General features: G+C 31.9%; 4 protein-coding genes across 8 annotated transcripts in view; 3 read left to right on the top strand and 1 right to left on the bottom strand.

The window, feature by feature from the left end:
* Positions 1-6,354: 6,354 nt before the first annotated feature.
* Positions 6,355-11,085, top strand: LOC110419319 (solanesyl diphosphate synthase 1, chloroplastic). Its single transcript, XM_021432321.1, has 6 exons — positions 6,355-7,197; positions 7,642-7,766; positions 8,456-8,583; positions 8,671-8,774; positions 9,990-10,117; positions 10,298-11,085. The coding sequence occupies exons 1-6, from the start codon at positions 6,966-6,968 to the stop codon at positions 10,844-10,846; spliced, it is 1,266 nt and encodes a 421-aa protein (XP_021287996.1). The 5' UTR covers positions 6,355-6,965; the 3' UTR covers positions 10,847-11,085.
* Positions 11,086-11,224: 139 nt separating this feature from the next.
* On the top strand, positions 11,225-14,373 carry LOC110419320 (Peptidase S24/S26A/S26B/S26C family protein). 4 transcript variants are annotated; one of them, XR_002445458.2, is made up of 6 exons: positions 11,225-11,717; positions 11,795-12,019; positions 12,468-12,578; positions 12,650-12,693; positions 13,464-13,517; positions 13,913-14,373. XR_002445458.2 is itself a non-coding variant. In XM_021432323.1 (5 exons), the coding sequence occupies exons 1-4, from the start codon at positions 11,607-11,609 to the stop codon at positions 13,500-13,502; spliced, it is 486 nt and encodes a 161-aa protein (XP_021287998.1). In that variant the 5' UTR covers positions 11,225-11,606; the 3' UTR covers positions 13,503-13,517; positions 13,913-14,372. The 4 variants fall into 4 exon arrangements, 2 of the variants coding, with proteins under 2 accessions (XP_021287998.1, XP_021287997.1); XR_002445457.1 differs by having other exon boundaries at positions 13,811-14,372; XM_021432323.1 differs by lacking the exon at positions 12,650-12,693 and having other exon boundaries at positions 13,913-14,372.
* A 485-nt stretch (positions 14,374-14,858) lies between these two features.
* LOC110419002 (uncharacterized) lies at positions 14,859-18,341 on the top strand. Of its 2 annotated transcripts, none has more exons than XM_021431855.2 (2): positions 14,859-15,695; positions 17,864-18,341. In XM_021431855.2, the coding sequence occupies exons 1-2, from the start codon at positions 15,152-15,154 to the stop codon at positions 17,998-18,000; spliced, it is 681 nt and encodes a 226-aa protein (XP_021287530.1). In that variant the 5' UTR covers positions 14,859-15,151; the 3' UTR covers positions 18,001-18,341. The 2 variants fall into 2 exon arrangements, with proteins under 2 accessions (XP_021287530.1, XP_021287529.1); XM_021431854.2 differs by having other exon boundaries at positions 14,865-15,695; positions 17,816-18,341.
* A 3,075-nt stretch (positions 18,342-21,416) lies between these two features.
* LOC110419001 (cytochrome P450 72A397-like) overlaps positions 21,417-25,449 on the bottom strand; it is a 5,013-nt gene continuing 980 nt past the window's right edge. Inside the window, exons 2-5 of the mRNA XM_021431852.2 lie at positions 23,198-23,415; positions 22,613-22,857; positions 22,131-22,518; positions 21,417-22,049 (exon numbers count right to left, since the gene is read on the bottom strand). Coding sequence (XP_021287527.1) covers positions 21,624-22,049; positions 22,131-22,518; positions 22,613-22,857; positions 23,198-23,415 — 1,277 coding nt within the window. The 3' untranslated portion in view covers positions 21,417-21,623. The remainder of the gene's footprint in view (positions 22,050-22,130; positions 22,519-22,612; positions 22,858-23,197; positions 23,416-25,449) is intronic.

The following is a 25,449-nucleotide window of genomic DNA, read 5'->3' as shown; positions in this document are numbered from 1 at the left end:
AATCAAAGATTATAAGGAGATTAAATACGAATTCATTATCCATCAAGATTTCGGTTCTATTATAAGCAAATGTATAAGTGTGAAATTAAGATTTAAGTAATAATTAAACTTAAATTTAATTCTCACATGATTTCAGTTCATGTTATAGTGTCATTACTGGAAGTCAACCATTTCGATAATTTGAGACTCATCATTACTTTGAAGTGAATCACATTCATTTTGTTGAAAGTAATCTAGACACTACAGCTTTAATACAATAAAGTGACTAACTTTATTATATGGCTGAGAACAATTTTTAGATTCAATTAAAATACATATCTCCTATGTATCACTTTTGATACAAATATATTTTAATATATCAATAGAATCATGGTACCTTAATAACAAGATAATGAATGTTTACTTAAAACAAACTCTTCGTCTTATTATCAAAATGTACTTTCATTACAAATTTAATGAAATTAAGCACACGAATATACTTGCTTTCTAAAACACCATATTCTCAAAATTCCAAACAACTATATAGTAGCAATAATGTCAATTGACAAAGGTTGTCTAACGTCTCAAACAAAGGGTTGCACATGTAGCTAACAAGTACCAAGAAGCCACACATTGTAACTTCCAAACCATGCGATTTGACCAACGGAGTTTTGGCATTGGATTGATGACCCAAATGCCAAGCTTAAACCTCTCATGTCCTATGTTTGCTGCAAATGGAGACACCACACACATGAGAGTCATGTACTTGGACGTCAAAGGCCAGCAACGAGCTAAACAGCCACATGGCAAAACATGCTTCAACTTAGAGGTGTTTTTTAGAGACAGCCAATGTGAGGCTACCTCAATCACACCCACAACTATTGTGAGGAACCCATTGAAGATTTATGGTGTAGGTAAGCCATGAGGTAATGAGGGCGTTGCCTAGATTGAGTGAGGTAGAATGTCAAGGTTCATAGAACCGTGACATGCACAACCTGCAAGACTAGTTGAGGCAACAACACAAACAAGTGCCACACACGTCCCAAGGCCAGAAATCAACCTTAGACCAATATTGATTGGAGGCCCATTGACAATCATTAAGTCACAGACACGTCGCACTACCTAGTCTCATTGGACTATGTGCCCAACGACACAAAAAGTTTATATAAAGAGTTCAATGTTGAATAGAACACCGTATAAGGGAATTCGTGTAAGGTTAGAATTTCTTGTGTAATTATTTATTTTACTTAAACTAGGACTTTAAGCTAGTGAGTGTTCTAATAGGCTTAGGACACCTATTTCATTCTACTCTAGTTGTACTAGCCTACCAAAAGTAGAGATGTTTTAGGATTAGGAAAACCCTATTATAAACAAGACCTTTAGGCATCAGTCGTAGGCAAATGAGTCAATTGCTCTAGTAGTTAGACATTCAAACATTCTAGCATTCATGGGTTATTTGCTTAGAATCTTAAATATTTGTTTCTCTTAAGAATAAGGCAATTATTTTTTCCCAAAGTCTTTTCTTCAAGTTTTGTTTACATTGCTTCTGCATTATAGCGTAATATTCTGAGTTAGACTTACTTAGGGTTTTTATCCCAAGTCTTAAGTGCCGTGCAGATCTTAGCTAAAGTTCTAATCCCATGATAAGAGCCCCCACTAGCCCCTTCCCCTCTGCCTCTAGTCCAATCTTGAGTAGATCGTGTTACTAAGAGGGTATTAAAGGTCATAAGTCAACTAGAATACTTTAATCTACATTTAGTGTTATAAACTACTTGTCCATGATTTATCACGTTTCTCAGCGCCAATCTTTGTATTCAGAATTATTCATTAAAAATGGTGAAAAGATAAAACGAATTTATCATTCGAGTAAATTTACATTAATAATATCAACAAAGATCCAGAGATTGTTATTGAGTAGCAGTTACAAAAATTGATTTTTCAAGCTTTAAATTAGACCTCAGCTAAACCATCATTGTTAAGATTGGATTTTTGGATGCCCTCTTTTGATTTTAGTGGGTGCATTAATCTCTTCACATGTTAATTAATTCTTCAACTACTTATTGATACAATTAATATTCCCAGACCATGAACTTGAACCTCACAAATCACGTGTGCTTACCCTGATTTGTCAAAAATTTAAAAGAAAGCAACAATGGTATCTTATTTGTTAGATTAACGAAGTTAAAATATATTTTTTTTTCATAAATAACTCATAATTGGAGGGCCGTCAATGTTCATTTGTGGTGTGAGAGATGGATTCATGAACACCCACTTTGTTTTACACCCAAAGGAAGGATCCTCCGTTGCCGGCAGCTGCTTGGAGAAGGGATTTGGTGCAACCTCTGGTGGACATCATGATTTTATGTTGCATATGGCTCTTAGTATTCAACGAGCAACTGATACATTGATTTGAAGTGATAGTTCCTGGTGATGTGCTGCTGTTTTAATGCAGGACAAGATAAAAGTAGAGGCGGTGTATGATATCCCATGTAGCCCGGTCCAATGCATGGTGATGCTGAGATTACATCTTTTGTTGTTACGTGGTCTACTTGGCACCTGGTAAATGGAGGTTAGCCAGCAGACATATAATTATGTAAGGAGGCGATTCCTTCTCTTCTGTTAAGGAATTAAATTATGATGTTAGGTAGTTTTCGGGAATGGAGAGGACTGGTTTCATGTCCTGACTGCCACTCTCCTGCCTGCTCAATTAAAAGCTGCGTAAATGCTCATTTCGGTATTAAAATGTTCAAAATATTGGAAAATTAAATTTATTTTATGAAAAAAATCGAATTAATATACGTAATTGAATTGAAAAATCAAACTATTTCCATCTGTTTTAAAAAAAAATGTACTATAATAAACAATTTACAACATTTTATCAAAGTTTAAGGTAAAAAATAAAAATTTAAATTTTAACGTACTCAAGTAAATTGAAAAATAACTATCTAAAATTATTATTGGATAAAGTCAAAAATACCCTTAATATATATGATATTAAAATTTCAATAATTAAGGGTTGAAATTTTTCAAATCAAAAACCAAACCAAAGACTCTAAATTAATCAAACATCTTAAATCAAACACCTCAAAAATTATTCTAATTAAAGGAAAAAAAAAAGCAACCTTACTTCAACTTGATTCGATTATATTCGACTTGAAATAATTTTACTCACTCCTAATCTTATTGATGCCAATCAACTACCCTCTTAGCTTCTCCAATTCTTCTCCTGCAGTCTCTCTCTAGCACTTGTTAGGGGTTTCTACATAATTTGATTTACTGTTGTTAACCTTTTACATTATTTTGTTTAAGTCAAAAGAAAAAAACTTTTTTATTAATTATGATTTGAAAGATGAGAACTACTTAACTTAGATACTTAACCGTTTTTCTAATTAAATCACCCAGAATTAATGGTCTCCCATAAATTAGATGGAACTACAACCAAAATTTGATTTTATGGTTCAAAGACCATGACTAGTTATGAATTTGATTTTGTGTGTATATATATACACACATATATATATAGAGAGAGAGAGAGAGAGAGAGAGAGAGGATGATTATTATAAGCATCTGAAAGGATATATTGTCCAACTGAAACAAACCAGATATACTATAAAAAATAAACTTACATAGATTTTTATATCTTAATGACATGTACGTGTATATATATATATATATATATATTGGGAATACAAAGGAGTCAGGTTATCCACTGAAGCACGGATAGCCATCACTTCACCATTAATCAGATTTACTCCACTACTTCTTTCTTTATTGTTGACAGTTTAGGAAAAGGTGGGTGGGGGATGGGCAGGTTTATAATGCCTTCAGGGTCAACTCAAAGTAGTTTGAATAAGTTATAAAATTAAAAATAAACTATGTTTCAGTTAGGCATCTCTCCTTTAGGCTAGAAATTAATATAAAATTATTTGCTCACATTGAGTAAGTAATGATATGACTCATATGTTTTATAATTGTCAATTTTCTATATCAAAAAATACATAAAATTAATTATTGAGCGTCACATATATATCACCGTAGAATTAATTTTGAAATCTAGTTCATGGTAGTTTAAATTAATTATTGATCACCGCATATATATCATTGTAGGATTAACTTTGAAGTCTGGTTTATGGTAGTTTGTTACTGTAGTACGACAATGTTATACCATAAGAGTCCAATTTAGTGGTGGAGTTAGGATTTCGTGTTTGAAAGGGCAAATACAATGTTTGTAAAACAGTTAAACTAAAAGTTCAATATTTGATAAAAATACAAAATACCTTATATGGAAAAAGTTCAATGAAAATTACTCAAATAACTTCAACTATGTGTTAAGAACAAATCAAAGATATTTTTAAATAATTATTACATGTTAAGATCGTGTATCTTTAATTGAGTTCGATGATTTTTCATAGAGTTGAAAGTTTCTATCATTGAATTAATGTCGAAGCCTTTAATGATTTTCATTTCAATGAGAATAATTAATGAATTTTTAAAAAAATCAACTAACATTCTATTACAAGTCTCGTTCTTAACAAATTCATAAAAAAAAATACATATTATGATATTGCAATGGAAATTGAAAGAGTTAAGACAAGTTAGATCAATCTGTCAACAAGGAAGTAAATTTTTAATATTCTCATATTTTTCAGCACTTGACATAACTTAGAAAGTGTAATACATTTTTTCAAAGACAGAATATAAAGAATGTTAAGCTTGAATATATCCAATTGATAGCTTAAATGAATTTTATCATGCTCAGTAAAGTTATCAAGATAATATTTATTTGTAAAGTTGTAAATACTTTCAACATCAAATAATTTGAAATTATTTTAAGGATCAAAAAATGTGCCAGAGCAACTCTATTACATTTTATTAAATTTGAAATTCAATTCTTGTAAGAATGAGTCTTAAAATTAATTGTTGATTAATTATTATTGGGCATCTTAATAAATAAAAAATTATTGTAAGGATAAAATTATAAAATTTCAAAAAATTTTATAAAAAAATTATAAAAGTATAATAGAAAAAGTTTTAAATTTTTGTAGAGATGAAATTATAAAATTTCAAAAAATAAAAGTAAATTATAAAATTTTAAAATTGTTGGAGGCAAGTGCTCCACTAGCCCCCTCCCCTCCGCCTATAGTTCGATCTTTGATTAGATCGTGTTATCAAGAGAGCATTAAAAATAATGGATCGACTAAAATTTTTTAACCTACATTCATTGCTCTAAATTATTTACTCACTATTTATCGTGTTTTTCAGTGCCAATCTTTATATATGAAGTTATTCATTAAAAATGGTGAAAAGATAGAACAATTTTATCATTTAAATAAATTTACATTAATAATATCGACGCAAATCCGGAGATTATTGTTGAGTAGCAGTTAGATACATTGATTTTTCAAGTCGTAAATTAGACTTTAGCTAAACCATCATGGCTAACATTGGATTTTTGGATGCCTTCTTTTGATTTTACTAGGGTAAATAATATTTTGTGCAGATGTGCTTTGCTTAGAGCCACATGCTGACAATCTCTTTACATGTTAATTAATTCTTCAACTAATTGATACAATTAATATTCGCAGACCATAAACTCGAACCTCGCAAATCACGTGTGCTTACCCTAATTTTGCCAAAAATTTAAAAGACAGCAAAACTGAAATATCTTATTTGTTAGATTAACAAAGTTAAAGTATATTTTTTTCATAAAATAACTCATAATTAAATATTTAATTCGTATAAAAAAAGGTTTACTTAAAAGCCATTTTAAGTAACAATTTTCTAAATTCAATTTTTAAGGCATGTTAAAAATATTAAAAAGAAAGTCATAGTATAAACGGGTTTAAATTTTTTTCATTACACAATTCTTTTCTTATTTTCTCACCTTTGGATGATTTTAATCACTCATAAAATGTGACTTCCCATTTCTCTTATTGGTTAATTTCTTTTATGATATCAACTAAGTTCTACCACAAAAAATTTAGATATTCAAATGCATAAAATATTTCAAGGAAAATTATTATAAACATATTTTTCTTATGAGGAGGAATCAAGTTATATTCATGTAAAATTAATTAATTTATCTTATTTATATATTTAATGATAAAACTTTTATATGATATTAAATAAATAATTAAATATTTTTAATTTATTTTAAATTGGATATGTATAATCTAAATAAATAAAGAATAAAATCTTATGTATAGATTCATCAAATATATATAATAAACGGTGTAAGGGAATTTATTTTTATTATTATCATAAATGATTATTTAATGAGAATGGCCAACAAGAATCACACACGTGGCTAGGAAAATCAGATCTCTATAGATCACTCAATTGTAAGAGGGAGGGAGAGAAGGAAAAATAGTACATGGCTCTTGTTTTGACCACCAATGCCGAGTTGCTATGAGGCCTCCCGATTTTGACCCGCAGATAAACTTAAGGCCGTTTATTTATTTTTTTCTCATTTCCATGATTTTCCCTCACAAAATCTTCAACTTGGTTCTGTTTCTTTCTTACATGGTTTGAAACAAACAAAACTCTTCTCTCATTTTTTCCTTTTATTTTTGTCCAAACCATCACTAGCCTCTCAAGCTCTTCATTGAACTGATAAGCAGTGTAGGACAAAAGTACAAAAGCTCCCATGTGGGTTCTTTTCATCCACCCAAATTTATTTGAACGCTTCTAAGCTTTGGAGTACATTTTCTTCTAAGAAAAAGGGGACCTGCTTTCTTTACTTTTTTGGTTTTTAATTTGAAGACACCCCTTTTGAGCTCTTTTGAAGTTGTTTTACCGTTTTTTGTTGAATACCCAGTTTTTGTTTCGGCTTGGTTCTCCATTTCTCTGGTTGTTTTTATGGGAAATTGACAAAAGATTTTATTTCTATTTTTGGGCTTTTCATATAAGGAGTGAAACTTTTGCAGTTTTGCTTCTTTTTTTTTTTTTATTTCTTTTTCCTTTTCTTCTGGGTGTTGGTATCAAGAATGATGTCAGTGACATGCCATAATCTTGATTTTGGAACAAGAGTGCTTGATTTGGTTACTTGCGGCACTTCTTCTAATGCTTCAATTGAAAGGCACTCAGTGAAGAACTATGGAAAAACAATCTCAAACGTTAGTTGTAAAGGCTATGTAGGTAGAAGAGTAGTGTACTGCAGGCAAAACAATACTGGAAGTCGGGTGTTCTCCACCAAAGCTCCAGAGCCTCTGCTTGATGGTAATATATTGATGCCCAAACATCATCCAAATTTATTATTGCATTTTTGGAAAGTAATTCAAATTTCTTCTTGTACTTGCTTCTATAGAATTTAGCTCCTTTTTGATAAGTTTTTGAAATTGATTTAGCAGAATGTGTTTAACTAATAGCATATAATAAATTGGTTTTATAGATATTAAGCTGAGTTCAGATACTTGGAATCAATTTTTTAGCCGTTTTTGTTTTCCTTTTCCTGACAACAATAGTTGAGACTTTGTTTAGAGATTCCGTGTTTGTTACCGACGGATTGTTGAACTTTCATCTTATGCTTCTTTCTTAGACTTATAATTTGTTGCTTTTCTTGTTGCTAATCGTTGTGTTTGCTTTTAGCATACTTTTTTAAGTTTCGTATTGAGTTCAGTACTTGGAATTATATTTCTTTTTCAACTTTTAACTTCAATATAGGAGTTGGTCGAAGCACTGCACCAGTGCTGGATTTGAAGAAAGAGCTCAGAAGCCCAATTTCACTGGCAAACTTGTTTAAAGTGGTTGCTGATGACCTCCAGACTCTAAATCAAAATCTCCAGTCAGTAAGTGCTCATAATAAAGATCTTAAATGTTATGCCCTTATTAGTCCTGTTATGATATAGCACATTTTTGCATGTTTGGGATAAGGGGAAAGGGGGGGTGGTGGGCGGGGGTTTGTTTGGGGATCTCATTTGATCCACTGGTGAATGTTCATATGCTGCTTGTCAATGATGCATTAGGTAGTTCATGCTAATGGTGGTGACACATCAACTTGATTTTGTTGACTAACTGGAATCCTTTTGTTCGGCCAATTCTTCTTCTTGCCCCTCAAATTATGGAGACTGTGAGACCCAAAGCTATTAACTTTGTAATCAAACTGTTAGACTCTTTCATCAATTAGTTTTCTATCTGAATTTATTATCACCTGACTGATTCTATAAGTCAGTTACTCAATCTCCTTTGAGTATATGAAGTATGGTTTGGTTTATTTGAGTGCCAGATAGCATTTTTATTCTAAAAATAATTTCTTAATACCTCAGCAAAAACCGCTATAGATATTTATGCATTTCTGCTTACATGTATACAGCTTTGTGAATGGATTAGTTGGTAATACCTTCTTATTTTCATTTATGCTGTTGTCTGTTTAGCTATGTTATCTGTTTCTAGAAGGCCTTCTATTCGCTGGCTTAGCCCATGGAACTAGGATGCCTGTCCTGTAATGTTAGTGTATCTGATGATGATGCTCTGCTAGATTGTCGGTGCAGAGAACCCTGTTCTGATGGCTGCAGCTGGGCAGATCTTTGGCGCTGGTGGTAAGAGAATGAGACCAGCCTTGGTGTTCCTAGTTTCAAGAGCTACAGCAGAGTTAGTTGGATTGAAGTAATGTTCACAACTCTTTGCTAAGATACTCAACACATTTAGCTTTAGTTTTAGATTGACGTCCATTCTGCGCTTTTTCCTTTCCAGGGAACTTACCACAAAGCATCGGCGTTTGGCTGAGATCATTGAGATGATCCATACTGCAAGCTTGATACATGATGATGTATTAGATGAAAGTGACACGCGAAGAGGTTGGCCTCTATATTTAATATCATTTCTTCGTGTGTAATGTGTTTTTCTTCTATTCAAGTGTCAAAGTTAAATAGCAGCAATCTCAAATCTGAGGAGTAATTAGTTCTTCTATTCAAGTTAATTAAGAAATATTGTTTTCTTCTATAGGTCTGTAGTTATTTCTCTTGACTGCACATGATCAATAATATAAATTAGATTCTTTAAATAGACCTGAGTAATGAACATGATGGTTCTTCCTGTCAATGAATCATCTTGGCGTGCAAAGTTCATTTATGCTAACTCTAGGTCGTAGTTGAAGGTTCAGAGTTCATACCTTGATCATCTCTTTTATCTAGAAGCATGCAGCTTCTAGAACAGAAAAGGGGAAAAGAAAAGTTTAAGAATGGAAACTTGTGAAATAAAGAAATATTATATACTTTTCCAGTATTTTACGAGAGATTCTTTAATAATTCTTCGTTTTTAAAGAGTCATGTAAAAATTATTTTGCAACGGTAGATGTTGTTTTAGAAGCTATGTTGAACCCTGTCATGTATAATCTTGTAATCTTGTCAATTGAACTTAATTTATCAAACTTTATTTTTGTACTCTTTTCACTTTTTTTTCGCACTCTATTTTCCCTCCTTGTTTTTGACTTGTTTTAGGAGTTTTTTTTTTCTTTCCCCATCTTGCTGTTGTCTTTCTTGAACTTATGTCTCCTGTGAATGCCCAGTCTTTTCTAGTTTTTGTTAGGCAAATGCGATGGTCTAAAATTATGGGGAATCCATACATTGATTTTTCTTTGCATTTAATAATTGAGGTTGCATTTCAGTGTTCTTTACCCTTGGCTAAGGGCAGAAAAGTAGTTTCTATTTCAGGACACAACAATTACAGATTTACTGATTTATGGAATGACTATGTACCTGTGGGGCGTCTATTTACACCATAGTTCATAGATAGGTAGCTAATTTTCTTGGTGGTTGTGGTGGTGATTGAGGGGCAAAACTCTGGCCAGTTTTCTTGTCAGTGCATATTAGGGAGAGGGACTAGTGCATCTACCATTTCGGGGAATAATTGGGACTGACTGATTTTAACTTTTAATACTAATAAATAATAATAGAGATGAACAGCAGTGATGGTTGTACAAATTCAGGCTGCTAGGTCTTTTACTCATGAAAGGGTCTTTTATCACTTGGGAGACTACTCCTGATTTGGGACTGCTGCTAACTTAACTGCAGGGAAAGAAACTGTTCACCAACTGTTTGGCACAAGAGTTGCAATACTGGCTGGGGACTTCATGTTTGCTCAGTCGTCATGGTACCTTGCAAATCTTGAAAACCTTGAAGTCATTAAACTCATCAGCCAGGTTAGTATGACCTATGCCAAGCATTTATCATCTCTTTTGGATGTAAATGTGGGTATATATTGTATTTGACTCAAAAATTCAAAATTTAGGATTGAAAGTGTCTCCGGCTATCGAGATCGTTTTCAAATATTGATATTTTTGTTAAATTAGTTGAAACTGTAATCTTTAATGGTATTGCAGGTTATTAAGGATTTTGCAAGTGGTGAGATTAAGCAGGCATCCAGTTTGTTTGACTGTGACCTTGAACTTGAGGAGTATTTGCTAAAGAGTTACTACAAAACAGCCTCTTTGATTGCGGCTAGTACCAAAGGAGCTGCTATTTTTAGTGGGGCTGATCGTAGTGTCACTGAGCAAATGTATGAATTCGGGAAGAATCTTGGTCTATCATTCCAAGTTGTTGATGACATATTGGATTTCACACAATCAGCTGAGCAGCTGGGGAAGCCAGCTGGTAGTGATCTAGTGAAAGGCAACCTGACAGCACCAGTAATTTTTGCTCTAGAAAAAGAGCCAAAACTTAGAGAAATCATTGAATCGGAGTTCTGTGAGACCGGTTCTCTTGATGAAGCAATTGAATTGGTCAAGAAATGTGGAGGAATTGAAAGAGCGCAAGAGTTAGCAAAAGAGAGAGCTGATCTTGCAATTAAGAATCTACAGTGTCTTCCTCAGAGCGCTTTTCGGTTAGCTCTTGAAGACATGGTGATGTTTAATCTCGAAAGGATTGACTAGTTAGATAACGTTTCACAGTACGAGAACTTCCTTGAAGGAGGACACGATTATTTGCAAAAAATAGCTGAGGCAGAAAAGGAGAAGGCTTGAAGTTGAAGCCTCTACTGATATAGAAAGAGCTTTCCTAGCACATTAGTTGGTTAGTGTTGCTGAATCCAGGTTCCTTGTGACTGGTTGTATATTCATACAAGGTATTGAGCTTTGACTTGAGCTCCTAATGTCATTTTTATTCAATTATAGATTGGTCTGGAGAATAAAATAATTCTCAATTAAATTGTTGCCACAATAAAGTTTTTGAGGTCATCAATAAATACTTCTTCATTTCCAGATTGTGTACAAACTAAATAACTAGGTATGACAATGCATGGGAGCATGTTGGACTATGCTAGATAATGCATTTACAATGTATGAAAGGGAATTTTAACTTTTGGATTGTGTTGTGTGGACGTTAAAATCTGCCATGGGATTGCCAATGATGATCAAGTCCTTATATTATTTATGAGAGAACAGAGAGACAAGGTAAACCAGAGTGTTTAGTATAGGAGTGAAAGGAATGAGAATTCCCTTGTGACTTTTGTAAAACAGAATTTTTGGGTCAAACGTGTGATTAAGTTTAAAATAGGGACGTTATATTAATTTACCCAATTATCTTTTGGGGCCCCGAGAATGAAACCCAAGGCCCTCCCTTGCGACGGTTGATTCGAACGCCTTGCTTTTAAGTTTCATAGAACAAAAGTTAAACCCAAAAAGGAAAAGAAAAATGAGACAATGGAGAAGCCTAGCAAAAGAAGCCATGGATCGAGCCTTTATCGTCGTCAAATTCCTCTGCTTCCTTCACGTCACCGACTCCTACCTCCTCTCCCCTACCCATGTCTGTAACTTTATCAAAACTCTCCCTTTTCCATCTTTTTAATGTTTTTTTTTTAGGAATTAATTGAATGTGTGTAGGTGCTGGGTCCTAGCATGCTGCCAACGTTAAACCTAACCGGCGACGTCGTACTAGCCGAACACTTGTCTCATCGGGTGGGCAAATTGGGTCCGGGTGACGTGGTCCTGGTTCGGTCGCCGTTCGACCCTAAAAAGACCTTGACTAAGCGCATTGTAGCCATGGAAGGTGATAAAGTTGCCTTCTCATTGGACCCCACTCGAAGCCATAGCTCTCGTTCTCTCGTGGTACGCTCTTCGTCCTTTTAACTGGGTCTGCCTTATTTTGAAAGCTGAGATTTTTTTTTTATTGTTGAATTTTGTAAGCCTTAGATATAGCTAAATCATGAAAAATAGGCTTAGGATTGTTGGTTTTGCTTCTTTGATGCTTTCGCAACTAATGCATAATTAAAAATTTAAATGCTTGATTCTTTTGATATAAAACAATTATGTTGAAATTTCTGTGCATTTTAGCAATTTTTCACGAAGCAAAAAACAATTAGCATAAATTAAGTAGTAAAAGTTATCATTAGTTACCGAAGCTCCATTCAGTTTTTACTTTTGCTAAATGCTCTTTTTATTTTCTTCGTGGGGAGCACCAAGGTGAAAGATTGCTACTTTGTGTGTGTGTGTGTGTATGATTAGATTCTTGAATGATCATTTTTTCTGTTATTTTCACTTGGGTTTAAATGGATAGGTTCCAAAGGGACATGTTTGGATTCAAGGGGATAACTTGTATGCTTCTAATGATTCACGACATTTTGGGCCTGTTCCTTATGGTCTTATTAAAGGGAAAGTGTTGCTGAGGGTAAGTAATGCAAATTCTAATTGCCTTTGGATTTGTTCCCAATATTGAATTGCACTATCTTTATTTTGTAGGAATTGGCAATACATGGCCCATGTTAAACCTAGAGTTAATTAGTGTATGATTTCTTTGTCAACTTACATTTATGTTTTTTCCCTTTCTTTGATTCAGTTCACTTTTAGTCCTTTTATATCATAAGAACTGCATTTTTGGTATCCTTTTGAGAAGAAATTTTCGATTCTCAAAATGGAGAGACAACACTTAAGTGACTCAATAAATTGGTTTCACCTATCTTATGTGTCAACTTAACCAGTTTTAAATGATTTAGGATTTTGTGGTTGAGACTCGAACTATTTTAGTTTGGCTTTTGTGTTATTTTATTGATATGAATGTGTCTAAAAGGGCATACTGGATTCAGGTTAAATCAGTAAACATGGTCTGACTTGGTAGCTTTGTTTTGAAAATTTAAGTTAAGCTTTGTCTATGTTACCAAGATAGGGATTTAACTTAACTTTTCTCCAGAGAAGCAAATATTTGATATACATATTTAGGCCTTTGGCTTATCAACTTTTCCATATTGCTGAAAGAATTGACAACAAGGTGCAGATAGTGATGAGTAAGGTTTCTTTCGTAATCTTGCATGTGAAGAGGTTTAGAACATGAGTATGCATTCAATACATTAAGGTTATGTTGGCTTGACTTGCGTCGTCCATGAACGTGGATATGAAGAATTGGTATATTTGACATGTCATCACTAAAATTGATCGCTCAAATGGTGGCTAAGTGGTTAAATTTACCAAGTCTTTCTATTTATTTTTTATATGTTTCAAATCTCCGGTCAATTTTTGCAAATTACTTGAAGCATTTTTCTAACCTGTTGTTTGTTAGGTATGGCCACCAAACAGCATTGGATCATTGGGTCAATGAGAGTATACATTCAAGGTATATAGTTTTCTGTCCATTCTTTTAAGGTATAGACTTGTGCGAATTTGCTGAGTGGCAAATGCTTGAAAGAAAAACTTCTGTTCCAATCTATTAAGAAGAATGGTCTTTTCTTGTGCTAGTTTGAAATGCTGTTGCTGATTGTTGTTCATGATGATAAAGCTTAGTTGCTTTGCACTATGTCGTCTATTGTTTTTGTTTTTTATTCCTTTTGGGATCAATAGTTTGTGAATTGTGAAATTACTTCTACCAGGCACTTTCGTTATGGAATTTTCCTTTACTTTGTTTGACAGTGATATTGCTTCATGTGTTTGTTGGACTCTCTCCTCTCACCTTGTGTTGGGTTTTACTGGTGAATTTTTGGATTACATGGAACGGGAATTTGCTGATAACAGGTTGTTCAATGGGGTCAAAGTTACAAACTCTTTGTAAAAAAAAAGAAGAGGAGAAGAAAGGACAAAAAAAGGGGTGAAGAAGGCGATCATAAGAAACTTTTGTGCTGCCTGCAAGTTCAAGTCAATGCTAAACTGTCACATTTCATTTTGGTCCAAGCTTCAAGGTCGAAGATGGATCCTTTCTCTGTTTTAGGAGTTCTGGAGTTCAATCCCAATTTATCTGGTTTCCTCATGGGACCTTTGTGTGTGGATTTCTACTTTCTTAGCAAGTAACACCTAGGCTAATACATGCATATATTTCCATGGAATGAACATGGCATTGTGATTTTCTTCAGTTGCTCATTGTAGGCCTCATTAGTTGCCAATTTGCCATTGTCTTGGTCTAATAAGTAATAAATCTGATTTGCTATGGCATCTTAAATTCTCAATGGTATCAAGGTCATTTGAGACAAGCATAATAAAAGGATAAACATTCGACATTCACTGACCTTTTCATTGCTTCTTTGTCTTAGAATTGATATTAAAATAAAAAAAAATCCCACTATCTTTATATTTCAAATGAAATTCACTAAACAAAAAATGAATTTATTTAATTTAAAGTAATTAATTGATAATCAAATATCATAACAAAACATAATGGTTACCTTCTTCACATGTATATACGGACTTAAAAATATTAAAAATAAACAACAAAAACGCATGTATCACATATACTAAAAGGTGTATTATATGTATTTTAGTCCAACAGCCTAAACTTCCCAATTATATTTTTATTTTGAAAAAATATTGTGTGTGTGTATATATATATATATATCATAATTATATATATTTGTCTTATTTATGAATTTATATATTTTTTTATAGGAATACACATTTTTAATTTTATTTCTGTTAAATAAATTTTCATTTTATTTTCTTTTAGGTTATATACAAAAGCTTGAGTACGAGTAAATATACGCAAATCTTCTTTATTCCTTTCTTTGTCCCCCTTCCCCAAGAAAGAAAAAGAAAAAGCTATGGAGTATGAATAGGAGCGCACATGAAGAACAACAAAGGGAGCTTCGTGCAGAATGTTGTTTCTTGATGCTCCGTACACCTACTTGCAAAATCTCACTTATTGTCCACTTTGGTGCTTCAATGGCCAAAAGATGAAGAGATTTGTTGTCAATTTATCAAGAGACTTGTGAATCTTGTTGAGTTGGAAATTCTTGTTTTTGGGTGTCTGATTGTGAATCAAAGATGGGTTTGGGGCTATCAGTCTTGATAGCAGTGAAGGCAACAGCATGGTTCTTGTTATTTGTATTCTTTAGGAGATTTGGTTTTACGGTGTTGGCCGTACCTTTCTTGTATGCATCGTTGATCTCTTATCTTGTCTCAATAGCGTCTCACCCGTTGATCAATCTTCCCATGATTTTGGGTAAAAATCCAGATGGGACCTTTCCAATCTGGTCCAACATCATGTTCTTCCCTTATTTGTACTTTGTCAGAGCTTTCTCAATGTTGAGAAGATTCGTTAGCGGGGAAGAACCTTACTCCCAAATATGTGAGGGTGTATATGTCGGTGGCTGGCCTTCGTCACCTTCTTTACTGCCGCCTGGTAACCCTGCTATTGTCGATTGCACGTCTGAGTTTCCAAGAATAATGGAGTTAAAGGGGCACTCGTACTTATGCGTTCCCACTTGGGACACGAGGGCTCCTGACCCAGGCCAGATCGAATTAGCTGTCAAATGGGCTTGTAGAAAGAGAGCTCAAAATAAGCCAGTTTTCATCCACTGTGCCTATGGTATGTATCTTGTTCATTTCATTTCTGAGTTTTCTCTTGTTATTACCTTGTAAGTGGTTTGATTCTTGTCTTGGACTACTAAGCTTAAATATGGCATCTTGCGTATTAGTTATCAGTCTTCATGAATGTCTTTCAGGTGCTTGCATTATATCTTCATCTAGGCGAGTGTTGTAAGGTAGTCACATTATTAAGCCAAAGATTTTACCTTTGGCGAAATTGTCTTTATTTGAGTAAAAGGAAGAATGTAGTCTCTAACTTGCTTGGATAGTTGCCTTGTTTAATTTTTGATGTCATACAGAAGAGCAAGAGTCCTCTGGATGGCATTTGGACAACAACGTCCAGTTGACTGCATCTTTTGAAAAGCATCATTCCTATGATACTTTATTATAGAAATGATTATCTGCTTGGGTCTTAACTCTTAATTTGTAATAAAGTTTATTACTACTAAATATGAGCAGTTTAAAAATGAAATGATAAAAATACTCTAAGAAATTAATATTTGTCTTTGTCTATGGACATTATCTTGATACCATGAACGATGCTCTTTGGTTCCTTCCCATCCCTCACTTGTTTCCATACTAAATGATCTTGCTGGTTTGATGAATTTTACTGGCTAAAGCAAGTTTACAATGTGAAAATTTGAGTTTTCAGCCACAGTACTAGGACTATTAAGTTGTTCAAGTCTAATCGAGGACATATGGAATCTTATATGAGTATTGAGAATGATTGATGTAGGTCAGTTTGGTGGTTAGGTTGTTTTCAGCCTCATCTGTTCAATCCAAGCTAGCTAGTGCTAGATTTGCTCTGAACTAGCCTTCTATTGGACAGGTCCAGTTGACTGGGAGCAAATCATGCACTTTCTGCTAGTATTTGGCTGTTGAGGTTGGAATGACCTTGGTTTTCAATTCTATGTTGCGATTGGCATTTCTAGGTTAGTTTTAGCCAGCTTAACCCTTGATCCAGCCTCAGGAGGCCTATAGTTGCTAGTTAACACCAACAATCTCATTAGCTGTATAAAAGAGGACCAAGAAGTTTGTTTATAAAATTTTGTTGCCCACTTGGACATATTTAATCCTATTCAACATTTTTTATTTTGGCATTTTACCTGCTTAACAAGTTACACCCTAATTTTCATATCTGATGACACCTATGGGCTGATTGCATTAGTTAGGAGTTCATATTCTTTGTTGAACGTGACAAAAGTTGGAGCGCCTAAATTCATTTTAGAATAAAGTTTGATGGCATTTTCAGGCATTGTTCCTTATTGTATATATATGGACAAACATTGGCCATGCCACAAATTAGGTTAAGACAAAAAAACAAGTATATCTCAACCTTGCCAATTGAAAAATGTAGAGTTAATCCTAATTCACTAGTACTGACACATGGAAGTATAATTTGATTATCACTTAAAAAGTACGAAAGAGGTTTTGAGCTTTATCATTTTAGAACTTTTTCAATAGCCGCTTTTGAAAATTTTGATCTCACCAGCAGTTGTCTCCTCCTCATTTATTGCTTTTTCCTGATGAAATATATTTTGGCTTCATCTTTGGTGCCTTTACAATTGTTGTGAAATTTTCTCTGCAAACGTGAAGAATGAAATCCTAAGCAGAAAGGCACCAGGAACTTTCGTTTATAAGAGAAATAAATGAATGTCAATATGTCATTAGTGAGAGGCTTCTATGAACTTGAATGGCATGTGATATTTTACAACTTTATAAAGTATTATTATTTGCAAGATATGTGGGATTTGAAATGCTTAAGTTGTTTATATGGTTTGCATACTTCTTTTTGTTTCAATATTATTTTTGCTTTTGTCTTGTGGTGCATTTTTTACTTTGAATTAATATCTAGAAATTTGAAGAATGAAACCCTAAGAGGCACTTCAAATTTTTTCTTCTTTAAGAGAAACAAATACATATCATTAGTGGACTTCTATGATATTAATGGCATGTAATAATTTATAACATTACTAAGTATATTATTGCAGGATATTAGGAATTTGAAATTCTTAAATTGTTATATGGTTTGCATAGCATTACCATGTAGCTAATTTCTTTACATGCTTTGCAAAGAAAGTTGTTTCTGTAAGCAGTATACTTAATTCCATATCCTTCTAGGTCATGGGAGAAGTGTTGTGGTGATGTGTGCATTACTGGTGGCTTTAGGTGTTGCAGAAGACTGGGGAAGGGCTGAGAAGTACATACGAGAAAGGCGACCTTATATTAAAATGAATTCTCTCCACCATAAAGCTTTAGAAGAATGGTCAAATCATCGACTATCTTCTCCTAAGAGAAATGAATAACTGGATGTAAATTCTGTTACTCTTTTAAGTCCCTCTGGTAACACAAAGTAAGCAAGGGTGGAAAAGAAAATTGATTGACTATTTTAACTAGTTGTCTTGGCATGCCTCACTTATTTTCATTGTCAATGACTAACTAGTGCGCATTCCCTGTTAAATTGTTGTAAAGAAGACTAGAATCTTCAATAAGACAGCCATCAATCAGAACTAATTCTCTATCAAGAGCACCTCTAGTTTTGCTTTGTTATGTGCTGCTTAAAGGTCCCCAGGATGATGATTAGTAATGATATGATGCTTCCAAGCTCCACCCTGCTTTGAACTTTGAAGTAAGGTTCTTTCTTTCATTGTCTCTTGATATGCTTTGGAGTACTCTATGATATATCGTTGGTTGCACATATATTGACCTTCATCAGATAGGGTATATAAAATATTTGGTAAGCCTCCTTACCGCACTTTATCTCGTGTGATATTTGGTTAGTGATAGTTTATAGTTTGGAGGAGGAAGCAATTTGATTTGAGAACTGAAGTTGATGAAAGCACTATAGATGGTGATGCAGAGTGATGTTAGATTGGTTTGACAGTACATATGTCAGCTTATGGCAAAACTAGTGGACACTATCTCTTAGCAATGGAGAGGATCATTACCCCTTAAAGGCAGTATCTTAGGTATTCGGAGAGGGTATCCTTGCATGCATACCTTGCTTGATGCAAGTTTATATCTTCATGTGGACCTTTCCTGATCCTAGTCCATAAAAGCTACACATGTCCTGAAACTTAAATTGGTAGGGTTATTTCACCTTTCCCGATCCTTATACACTTGTATAAGAAGGGTCTTTAAATATATGTCAAGTCGTTCTAAGTTGATGCATAACATTCGCATTTTGCATTGCATTGAAGACTGTCTGTCAATAATTAAAAAAAATAATGAGAAAGTAATAAAATAAAAGGGGATTAAAGGTAAAATTTGTTTCTATTCTATAGTTGAATTTTGAATTTTATCACTCTATTTCAATTTTATTAAATTATCAATATACTTTCAATTACGTTAATATTCGATAAAAAATTAACATAATTGAAATATTTCACAAAGTATTTTGTTGATTGAAAGTGATGGATAAACCAATAAAATAACAATAAATATTAAAAAAAGGGAAATAAAAAATCATAGACAAATCAATAAATAGTCATAAATAAGTCTAATGATTGAAAAAAAAAACGCATAAAGTAGAATACAAACAATTAAAAATATTTTATTGTCATTTATTGTTAACATAAAAATACAAAGCCTAACTATAAAGAAGAAAAAACTACATTATTTTATCAAATCTCATTCACAAATTCTAAGTATAAGTAATTTAATTATTTTTTGAAATATTTATTTTTAAACCGTTAATTGATAAAGAAATATGAAAAGATTAATATCAATACGGAATTAATGTAATTATGAAAAAGACAAGTGTCAATTATATAAATTGGTAGGAGTTTAAAATTTTTTTACAGAATATACAATAATCTTTAGGTAACGTTTAGTACTTTACAATACAATGTGATTGCACGTAATATAATTGTAAAGAAAATAATATTACAGTATTTGGTATATAAGTAAAATAATAATTAAAATACAATAAAGATAACATTGTAACGTTTACAAGTATTTTGTTGAGAATGTAATGTTAATTTTTAAAATTATCTTTATTTATTAAAATGTAAGTTTACTATACTTATATTTTTTATTATTAATTTTATATAATATCATCTTTTAAATATACTTTTAATATCATATATTTTATTTTCACTTCTTATTATAATTTTATACATTTTATTTTTATTTTTTTAATATAATTTTTTATATTATATATTTTATTTTAATTTCTTTTACCTATATTATATAAATTTTAATTTTTTATATTTTATTTTATTTTAATTTTTGATTCTTATATTATATATTTTATTTAAATATTTTTTATTTTAATTATAATATTATAAAATATTTTTAATAAATTAATAAAATTAAAAAATAAAAATATTTTTAAAAATATTACAATATACATGTAATGTGATTGTATTGATTTTAAACTGTAATCACATTACATTTTTTAACTGTAATATGATTATATTGTAATTTTATATTATAATAATATGTTATAAAATAAATATTATAATATAATTTAATTAAATACTTTACAAAGAATTTGTTTCTACTTTTCTCCTATTAAATGTTATCTTAATTTAACAGGACGTTAGGGGCAAAATGGGAAAATCGAATTAATCATCTGCCTATAAATAAGAAAGAAGCCGGCGCTAGGGTTTTCAATATTGCCTATGAGAGAACAGAGCGAAGTTTGATTCGAAGTGGCGCTCTTGTTCCGTTGCGGGCATATAAAGAAAAACCCACAATAATTCCTTTCTATCGATTCTATTTCTGCAAGCGAATTCTCTTCTGGCAGAAAGGTATTACAGAAAGGTATTATACATTCTACTGGATTCTCTCTTCCTGTTTTGGCCGTTCCAAATGAGTTCTTGCTTAATTGAAGAAATGTGAGAGCTCAATTTCACCCGGCCTAGAGTTAGTTTTCTGGGGCAGTCTCGAGGATTTTGCATGTTTTTTTGTTTACTCATGTTCAATTTCAGGGAAACTGCCCCAAATTTCTACTGCCCTAAATGGTAGATCTCTTATTATTCTTTCTATGATTTGATTTAGATTTTTCCCTTTTTTTAAAAAAAAAATTAAAGGAGCAAACTGGGTAATGACCATTAATGTGGCATAGTCCCATGGCCTGTTATAATAATTGGAGGAAACTTGGTGCAAATAAACAGGCATGGAAGATGTAATAAAGTTGGAGTTTTACTTTTCAAATGAGCAATTCTTGAGCTAACAGTGGATTTTAGCCCAAAAGCTTAATGATACAAAGATCAATTTGTTAATTGTCATCCACTTCCTCGGGTTCAATTTAAATTTGAGTTTCAATTTTAAGATTATATTTTAAATTTGATTAAAAAATTGATCAGTTGTTAACAATAAAACAATATTTGAGGAAATATTCTCTAGATTATTCTTTTACTTTTCTGGGTGTGTTTTATTGCTAATTTTTATTTATTATTTTTAAACAATTAAGGAGTCTTTTCTTTCTTTTTTTTTTCTTTTTTTTTTTGGTTGAAATGCAAACCAAATTAAGAGTCTAGTGTTAATATTACACCAGTTCAATAAAATTCAACTAGGATGGGAAACACCCAAAACCTCTGTTTGAAAGCCCTTGTTTCCACCGTTTGAAGAAACCTGAAAAATGGTACAAAATTAACCAATGGGTAATTGGGTTTCAGATTTGGACAAGTGAACTTAGAGTCACTTATGTGAGACTTTGGATACTCTTGAACCTTGAGCCAATGAGATATTTCACAGCCAGATTGATTATCATGAGTTTCATTTTCAATGCCTCAAAGATCTTCTTTGTTGCTTAAAAGAAAAACCACCATAGTTAAGGTCTAGTAATTCATCCCATATATACATTGCTTTACTGAGAGTTTGACACTTGGCCCCTAAGCTTGCATTTGAATAGTATTACATCATGAACTATGGATGTGATTATTGATTGGGTGGTTTGACATATAACCTGATGGTTTTAGCACTAAAGTTTATGTAAAATTATGTGAGCACCATGCTGTGGACGTAGAGTGATTAAGGCGCAGGGAGAGTGAGCATAGGCAGGGGAAAGCTCGAACCAGAATTGTCTTAGGATCATTGCAAGCGCCATTTTTGCTTCCATCAGAGCAAAGTTCTGTCCAATGCAGATTCTAGGACCCCATCCGAAAGGGAAATATATGACTTGACTCTTTGTTGCTTTCGAAACCCCGTCCGAGAACCTGTCAGGATTAAACTCATGTGCATCTTCGCCCCAAAGTTCTTGATCATGCTGAATCAGCAGCACTGGCATTGAAATTTCTACACCAGCTGGTAACAAGAAGTTTCCCAGTTTCGTATCTTTCGGAACAGAGCGCCCTAGTGCAATGACTGCGGGGTACAGCCTGAGAACCTCGTACAAGATCATTGTTACCTGCGGCAGTGAATTAATTAAAGTAAATATGGAAATGTGTGCTCTTAATTTGGTCCATTATAGTTGGAGAACAGGACTTACGACTTTCAGACGGCTCAAGCCATCAGAATCTGGTTTACTGTCACCAAAAACTTGCAAAACCTCTTCTCTTGCCTTACTCTGCCAATGTGGATGCCTAGCCAACAAAACCATTGTCCAAACCAGCAAAACGGAGGTGGTCTCTTGACCAGCAAAGTAAAACAGCTTGCACTCCTCAATCACATCTTCAATACTCAGTCCCATGTTCTTATGATCCCCATGTTCTTGAATTTCTCTAATGTTGGATTCTACAAGTATGCCTAACAAGTCATCATTACTGACTTCACTCGCCTTAGTTGCCTCCTCTCTTTTCTTTATCATTCCCTTGAGTGAGTCCTTTATATCTTTGGCAATCACCTTCATCTTCCTGTTTGTCTTAGTTGGTAAATGCCTAATAAGACAAAAGTAAAATATAGCTTTTAGCACATAAAGAAGAAAACCCTTGAACAAAATGGATTGAACTTTGAAAAATAACAAATTTTTACCTCCATCCCGGAATGTAAGCTGATTGTATTACTTGCATTGTAAGATTGCTTTGATCCTCTAGTAGTTGGAAAATTCGTCTACCTTCTTCGTAGCTGCTTCCAAATGCTGCTCGGGAAATCACATCTCTTGTCAATTTTACGAGGTAAGGCCACACATCTAACTCACTAGACCCCTCTAAGAAAACCAGCTTCTCCCATTCGCTGATCATCTCAATACAACTTTGATAGAATGCTGGCAACATGTTCTGTAATGATTTCCACATCAGGATAAGGTCACCGTAATTGGTACTTCTTTTTGAACATTTAATACATGTATATACTAAGTACTCATTAACACAGTAAGCAAATTTGGGATGAAATAAGTTAATTTTGGTGCAGGGAGCCATAAATTTTCCTTGATGTTTCTCCATTATTACTGCATTTTCTACGTGTTCCCATAAAGGCTTCCTCATCAGCCACAACACTCAAAACAAACCAAGGAAGGAATACACAGTGCTACTCTTACTCAGTTGCAATAATTACCTCACCCAGGATAATTAAAGGATGCATATTGATAAAGAAATCAAAAGTGAAAATAGAACATGCCTTCAACTTATCTTGATGAAATGCAGGGTTGATGATCTTTCTATGCTTAGCCCACTCCTCTCCATCGAGGCTTACAAGTCCAGTTACAAGTAAGTTGACAAGAGGGTTGGTATGCGGCTTCTGAAAGTCATTGAATTTGGTACATATCTCTCTTATTTCTTCAGGTTCCATGATGGTCACCCTTGGAATCGGACCAACCCAATGAAAGGAATTCTTGCCTGCATATTCCCCAGATTTCATATCCAAGAATTGGGAATTAAAATTTTAATCCAAATATTAATTTAATGTTTTTCAGTGTGTTTAATTACTCAATTTTGAATATTCCATTAATAAATGTTAGGTTGTTGGAATCTACTTGATGTACTTAACCATTACTTTATAATTCTGGTATTTGACTACTTATTTTCTCCATTAAAACTTTTCAATGCCATAAAAAGAGTAATAAAAATTTATTCAATGATCATTTTTGATAATATACAGAAAGAAGAAGAATTGAACAATGCTTAAAAAACCTATCCAGTCCCTACGCTCTTCAATTTTGTTTAATTTAGGTTATATACTTAAAATTGAAGCAATTTAATCTCTTGGTTTTGAAAATTGCATCAATTTAGTCTTTTCCTTTAACGACATCCAATTTTGTCGTTAGAAAATGATGTTCATGCAAACGCATCACATTTTGATAATGTGAGGTTGAAATGATGACGTGGCATGCCATGTGACATCGAGTAATGATGTGACAATGCTACATGACATTATACAATGACGTGACAGTGTTGATATGACACTAATATGTTGATATGTTAATATCACGTGACAGATCAAAAAAATTTTCAGAAAAAATATTTACCATGTCATAAGATTAAATTGAACAAAAATCTATAATATAGGGATTAAATTAAACAAAATTAAAATATTGAGAAACAAAATTAAAAAAAATTTAAAAAATAAATATTTAAGTAGATTATTAATATGCTTATTAATAAATTAAATAGTTAAGTGTAAAAGATTTATAATGTTAATATATATATATTCTTACTTGATTATTTGATTATAAAATATGTAAATTAATTTATCTTTTTTACAAAAATTAAATTTAAATTCTCTTTCTATAAAAAAATTTTGAAAAAATTTCATACTTAAAGTCAAATTTAGATGAATAATTTATATTAAATTAAAATAAAATAAATAAAATGACTAAATATGTTGATTGAGTTGCAACTTTCACGATTTACAAATACACATTCTTTTAAACTTATTCAACTCTTACCAAATTTACCTTTTATTTAAATTTACTCAAATTAGCAAAATATGTTGATTTAGCTACAATTTCACAATTTATAAATACACATTCTTTTGAAATTATTCAACTCTTATTCAATTTACATTTTATTTAAATTTACTCAAAATTTCTTATAAAAAAATTTTATTTAAATTCAAATACCACAATCAAAATTTACTAAATTTAAATTTAAATTATTAATTTAGACCTATAAAAAATTTATTAATAAAATAAAATAGTAAAAATTTTTATAGTTATATCTAACTTTATCAACCATAAATGCAGTTTTTAATTTAAGAAATTTCAACTTAAAAAATATAACTTGAAATATTAAACAAAATAAAAATATAAAAAATAAATAAAAAATAAAAAAGTGAAATTCAGATTCTATGATTATAAAAAGAGATTTATTATATCTCAATTAAATAAGTGGGAACAAAGAATTATTTTTATAATCATCGTTAAATCCATATATCTATTTTTCATTTTTTTTTTTAAAAACTAAATAGACACATTTTGCTAATTTGACTTTAGATCAAGTTAAAAACTAAGTTAAATTAGTTTCAAATTTTTATACTATTATAAATATAAAAAAAATTTATTTAATCATTTTATATTATTTATTTCAACGTAATACAAGTTATTCATCTAAATTTAATTGCAAGTATAAAATTTTTTCAAAACTTCTTTTATAGAAGGAGAATTCAAACTTAATTTTTGTAAAAAAAATAAATTAATTTATATATTCTAAAATCAAATAATCAAGTAAGAAAAAAAAAATATTTTTTAACGCAATAAATCTTTTATACCAAAATATTTGATTTATTAATAAATATATTAATAATCTACTTAAATATTTAAAATATTTAAATATTTTTAATTTAATTTCTCAATATTTTAATTTTTTTAATTTAATCTATATATTATATATTTTTATTCAATTTAATCTTTATGACATAATAAATATTTTTTT

Source organism: Theobroma umbraticum, unplaced genomic scaffold, assembly GCF_002168275.2.
Source record: "Theobroma umbraticum cultivar Fairchild unplaced genomic scaffold, ASM216827v3 scaffold_67.0, whole genome shotgun sequence".
Classification (NCBI taxonomy): Eukaryota; Viridiplantae; Streptophyta; class Magnoliopsida; order Malvales; family Malvaceae; genus Theobroma; species Theobroma umbraticum.
This window is presented reverse-complemented; position numbering and strand designations above follow the sequence as displayed.